Genomic DNA, 5,824 nt, shown 5'->3' with positions numbered 1-5,824 from the left:
TCTTTTTAAGAAGAATAACCGAGCCCTGCAGAGGTACCATTTGCAGGGAACGGCCCGGATTTTTTTAAAAAATTTTTTACGGCCCGGTTCCGGTTTTTTAAAAAAAATTTACAACCCGGCTCGGATATTTTTTTAAAAAAATTTTTACGGCCCGGTTCGGGTATTTTTTTTAAAAATTTTGGGCCCGGTCTGGGGACCTGTAGGTCTCTGAAAAACATACCAAGAAGTACAACTTGTGAAAGTAGATTGAAAGGTTTGGATCTGAATATTCATAGGCATTCGACGACAAGCAAGGATGAGATAATTGAAAAATTAGCTCAATCCCAACGAAGATTGGATTTTACATTGTAAATATATAACATACAAAATACAATTATTCCATATAAACTTTTTGTGTATTATTTTATATTTTCCAACCTTTATTTTTTTATATATATAATTTTAAAGGCTCAAAAAATTCAAATATCTATTTTGGGTCATTTAAGTGATTTCTTTACATATAATTTTTTTTTTTTTTATATTTCACATTAATTTAAAATTGTGTATTAGAAATAGTTATTAGTTATAATAAATTTATGCTTGATATTTTTCAAAAAACAATAATATTTCTAAAAAAAATTATTATCCTCCCCCCCCCCCAGACCAAATTCCCGCGTACGCACCTGAGCAAGACTAAAGATATTAAACTTTTTAAACTCTATGAGTTTGTATAATGATTAAAAAAATTAACCTATCAACTACCGGTCAGAGCTTCTCCCATCTCTGACAGCTATGGACGCCCTCTATAACGTGAGCGCGGTAGGATAGGGCTTCTTTAACAGTGATATCTAATTTTCGGTAAACTGCGTTCAGCCGCCAAGTTGATAACGTCAAATTTAGCATAAACATCGACAACAACACGTTCGTTCCCGTCCCTAGAAAGAACCGGTAAAGCTGAAACACGACGCGGGTTATAAAATAGAAAGAGTGCTACTTGGACCGGGGTAATCTAATACTGTCTGGATATCTGTGTAAGGAGCCTTTTACGAAAAATTATTTTGAGATGGATGGATAAACATATATAAAATGTAAAAGATACAACAAGTTTTAAAAAGAGAAAAGGTTGAAATAGCGACTTGGGAATTTTCCTGCGGCTAAATGAACGTTATTTAAAAAACGCATTTTAATATAAATCAATTAAAATCAGCGCGAATAACCAATGTTGAGCTCTCCTCCAAGATCCAATCCATATATCGTGGTCTAAGAAGTAAATCGTCGATATAGAGACACAAAAATATCAAAATCCTCTTGTGGGTCAAAATGTAGAGGGCATTACCAGTCACTGGATCAAGGACAGGGAGCTGATGCACCTTATTCTTGACTAGAAGTCTCGCTGCCAGAAGAAGATCGACCCCGGGATCCACCCCCAAAAAAGGCCGACTATGTTCCTTCAAAAATTCGTCTCGCCAGGTTTGAATTTTGTGGTCCTCTAGGTCTAAGACAGTGGAAGGGTGTCAAAGCCGTCCTTACCATCTTTTTTTTAAAAAATTAACATATGAATAATTCGGTATCTCGTCTAAACAAATATTCCTTTCATTTCCAACAGGTTTCTGGGTATCGGATTCTATTAAATAAGCAATGAAGACATTTAAACACTAAATAAACCCTAACTGACATTAAATTAATTATTATCTTATAAATGTAATAGATGAAGAAAAAGGCTATGATAAAATGAGTTCAATTTTCAGTTCAAATTTAAAAACCGGAGTTCTTCAGTTCAAATTTAAAAACCGGAGTTCTTCAGTTCAAATTTAAAAACCGGAGTTCAATTTTCAGTTAAAATTTAAAAACGGTTAATTTAATTTGTTGTAAGAGAGTGTTGAAAATTAAGAAATTTTTCCATTAAAATTTTACCGAAAGAATGACAATTTCTTTTAGTAAGAATATATTTTTTTTTAATTTTCGCGCGTAAAAAAAATTTCAAAATCATCGAACATAAAATTGTGTCGAAGAATGGGTGGCACACCTGGTAATAATTTTAAACACCAAAATCAAATCAAAAAACGTCTAGTAAAATTCGCTTTATACATTAAACAATTTCCCTAGAATTCCGGCTAGTTGAGGATCATAAATAGAATTTTTGCGGGTGCTAAGGCCAAAATAATTCTAAATCTTCAATCAACTATTTAGGTTATAACACTTGTATTGAATATTCCTCCTTGGCTTAAAGCTCTTTCGAATTTACAGTCAAAAAGTTTGAAAAGTATTTTAATAAAAAATATATGTATTTCCTTATTTTATTTGTTATTGTTGAAATTTATAATTTTATTTAAACAAATCTGATAAGAAAATGTTGGTTATTGCTATAATAAATGATAAATCTTGCTAATAATCGCTTAGCATATACCACCTACCATTAAAACTATTTAAATACCCTTTAACATCATTGGTTCATTTTAAATATTTTCTAGTTTAGTTTGGATAGTGCCGAAATATGTTTTCCTAATTAATTTGAATAAACTATGAATTTTCTGATTTCTAGGGATGGACAAGCTTTTAAAAACCATTAAAGACCACATAATAATTTTTACTTTATTAAGCTTCTGATGATATAAGTTTAAATGATTTTTCAAAACCGATGAATTTTAAATCCATGTTTAATAGAAATAATTAAGATTTTTTTATTTCCACACCCTAAAATATATCTCGTTTAATATACTTGTTATTTAATTTTCAGAATGAGTTTCTGGGCTTAGTTTCTACAAATAACTCTGGTATGAGATAATGATGTGATGTAATTCATTTTCTTATGATATAAACAAGTAATAAAAAAAAATTAAATTTTACTTCATCTATTTAATGATTAAAATAATACAAATTAATTAATTATATTTCATCTAATCCCTTCATATATATAGTTAAATATTTTATAATATAATAATTATATTTAAAATAATTTTTTTTAAATGTATAAAAATATAACTTCAAATTAATATTTCTATCCTTCAAATTGGCAAAATTATCATTTTAAAATAATTGTTTTGTCAGATTTATATATTTTTAACAAATTATATTTAAAATTATTATAAAATCAACTTTTATCTAATGACATATATACTAGACTGACGATTCGTTCATTTAAAAGTGTAACTTCAATGCAAATCAGCTGGAGACGCCATCTTGGTTAAACTAATCATTATTAAATTTTTTAAATGAGATTATTAAAGAATTACCGGATCATCGAGATAACAAGGAAGCAAGCTATCAATTTAAATTGTAGTTTTTAACATGAGAATAATTATCATATGGGTTACCAAAATGGCGATTCCAGCTGATTTGCATATCAACGACGCTTAGAAAGGCATTTTAAATGAATGAATGAATCGTCAGTCTAGGTATTAATATATGTCATTGGGATAGATATATATATATGTGCGATTTGTGGAATATATTTCACTTTTCAATTATACCCTTCATAATTCAATTTAGTATCTTATATATATATATATATATATATTTAAATTCACCTATGTTCCTCTCAATTTAAATGTATGCCGCCATTTTTGTAATACCTGACCCTCTTATGAAATTTCAGTCAATTTTTTTTTCCACGAACTTTTAAATTTAAATTTAATTTTTTTAGATTTTCCATATAATTTTTTTTTTCAAAGGCTTTCAACAAAAAGGCATTCCAATCTTGCTAAAATATATTTCCGGTTTTTAAATTTCAAAAAAGCGCGCTCAAAAAAAAGTGCCGGAAAAAAGAAGAAGATATTAACGCTAACATAGATATTACTGTTATTTTGTTTAATTCAAAAAAATAAACGCCACCTTGCGGATCGAATAATATAGAAATATATTTTTTTTAAAAAAAAATTTGTGTGCATTTTCATAACTATTAATTGTGTAAAGATCCACTTTATTTTAATGATATCTAATTAAGATGATCTTTATTTAATAATACTCATATTCATATTCATTACAATAATAATTAAAAAAACTGTATAATATAATATAACGCGTATTTACGTATTAATCTACATATACAAACTACGCTTGAAATCCATATAAAAATATCGCACTTAAAGAAGCTTCTATTCTTCTTCACCAAAAAACATGTGATCCCCTATTGGGTATTACCCATTGGTTCAATTTTTTTTTAACCTCATAACTCGTAATAATATGATAAAATTAAAAATAATACATTTTACGGTTTACCTTGTGGCACATACAGTTTATGCCTACACGGATTCAAGCCTCATTACCTAATCCTCAAAAAAAAAAATTTATTTCTAAACAATGAAAAAAAAAACTCTTGTCCAAATAAACATGATTTGCTTGATAAATTGTTTAAAATCTGCTTTGAAAAAAAAAATAATTAAATAATATATTAAATTTCATAATTATAAAATACAAATAATTTTTCGATTCCAGAATAAACCGGTAACTGATTTAAAGAAACCCGAACTAAAAAACCGGTCTTAAAAAACTGGCCAGATTTGTTTGACCAGTGATCTTGACCGAGGAAACAATCGATTGTTATATTTTGGCTACGCTAGTTTTTTTTACATGGAGAGGATATGAAGGATTTCCTATGGATGTAGGAAGTAAGAAATATTTTGACCAATTATATCCTTCCCGTGTATATGTAGGGCTCAGTAATTCTTTGACAATCACTTCCATCAATTTTTGGGATATCATCTTCAGCTATTTTCCTTCAAATTAGCACGAATTGGATCGGCCATTGAGTTTATTTCCCTTAATGCCTCGTTTCTTATTTATAGTGAATGAGAACTGTCCTTCTGTCCCGCGTTTTTTGTGTGTGAGGGAGGGGGGATGAGATAGTGGAATGGACGCGAGACCGAGTCTTAAAAGACGAACATTTTTTATGATAGATTTCTTAGGACGGATATATTTCTAACAGAAATGTGAAAAAAAACGGAAGCTTATTACGCCAATTTTATGACCGGATGTAACTCTTGGACAAATTTCAGGAAATGGGAATAAAAATTAATTTTTAATTTCTCATTCAATTATAATTCACCCGGATTAGGGTTAATTCTTCAAAAAAAATTTCTGTAGACATTCTATTAAACTTGTCAGTTCTTCCTTCTTTTAAGAAAACTCTTTGACACGACACCAATATGCCTGGCATAAATAGATAATCTCAAGCCATCCTAGGAATATTAAAAAAATCGTTTATATTGACTGAATATAAAATGTCGGACAAATTAACTTATACCTCGTCATCTTCTTAGAGGCCAGCGCCAATCATTTTTATTTTATCTATGAATCCCCCCCCCCTTAATTAGAAGAGGTTTATATTAAGGTCACCATGTATAATGGTTTGATTTGCCTTACCTTCAGCCTCCTCGTGGCGGGGGAGTGGTAAAGTTTGGCGGCTAATGGAGGTCTAAAAGGTTCCCTGTGATCTGCGTCTAGAATAAGATCACCGTCTACTAAACCGCTTAAAGAGGTTGATGTCAGGAGGAAGGGCATCCGATTGTAAAAACCTTGCTAAAAATTTCCCTATGGTCACAACAAAGCATGGGTGGGGTAGAACCCAAAGTACCCCGTGGCCCTCCTCAACCGCCTATGACAAAAAGAAGGATGGGAAACCTGGTGGAATCACTATTCATGAAAATGAAACGGTTATAAACGACCTGATAATAAGTGGAGAAACCAGTTTACGTGGGATCGAGTTAAGGTCGCGACATGGAATGTTGGAGGTATGACGGGAAGAGCGGGAGAAGTGGTCGATGTATTGCATAAAGACATATAGATGTGTGCTGCATACAGGAGACTAGATGGAAAGGAAATGGGACCCGAATGATTGGCAAGACCA

The 5,824-nt window shown here is 30.6% G+C and overlaps 1 protein-coding gene across 1 annotated transcript; it reads right to left on the bottom strand.

The window, feature by feature from the left end:
• Window positions 1-744: 744 nt before the first annotated feature.
• LOC135930649 (5'-AMP-activated protein kinase subunit gamma-1-like) lies at window positions 745-5,478 on the bottom strand. Its single transcript, XM_065467465.1, is given in 4 exon segments — window positions 745-840; window positions 842-988; window positions 1,197-1,493; window positions 5,341-5,478. Coding segments are annotated over 4 exon segments (678 nt in total).
• Window positions 5,479-5,824: the final 346 nt, after the last annotated feature.

Source organism: Gordionus sp. m RMFG-2023, unplaced genomic scaffold, assembly GCF_954871325.1.
Source record: "Gordionus sp. m RMFG-2023 unplaced genomic scaffold, tfGorSpeb1-WG-v2 contig_179, whole genome shotgun sequence".
Lineage (NCBI taxonomy): Eukaryota > Metazoa > Nematomorpha > Gordioida > Chordodea > Parachordodidae > Gordionus > Gordionus sp. m RMFG-2023.
This window is presented reverse-complemented; position numbering and strand designations above follow the sequence as displayed.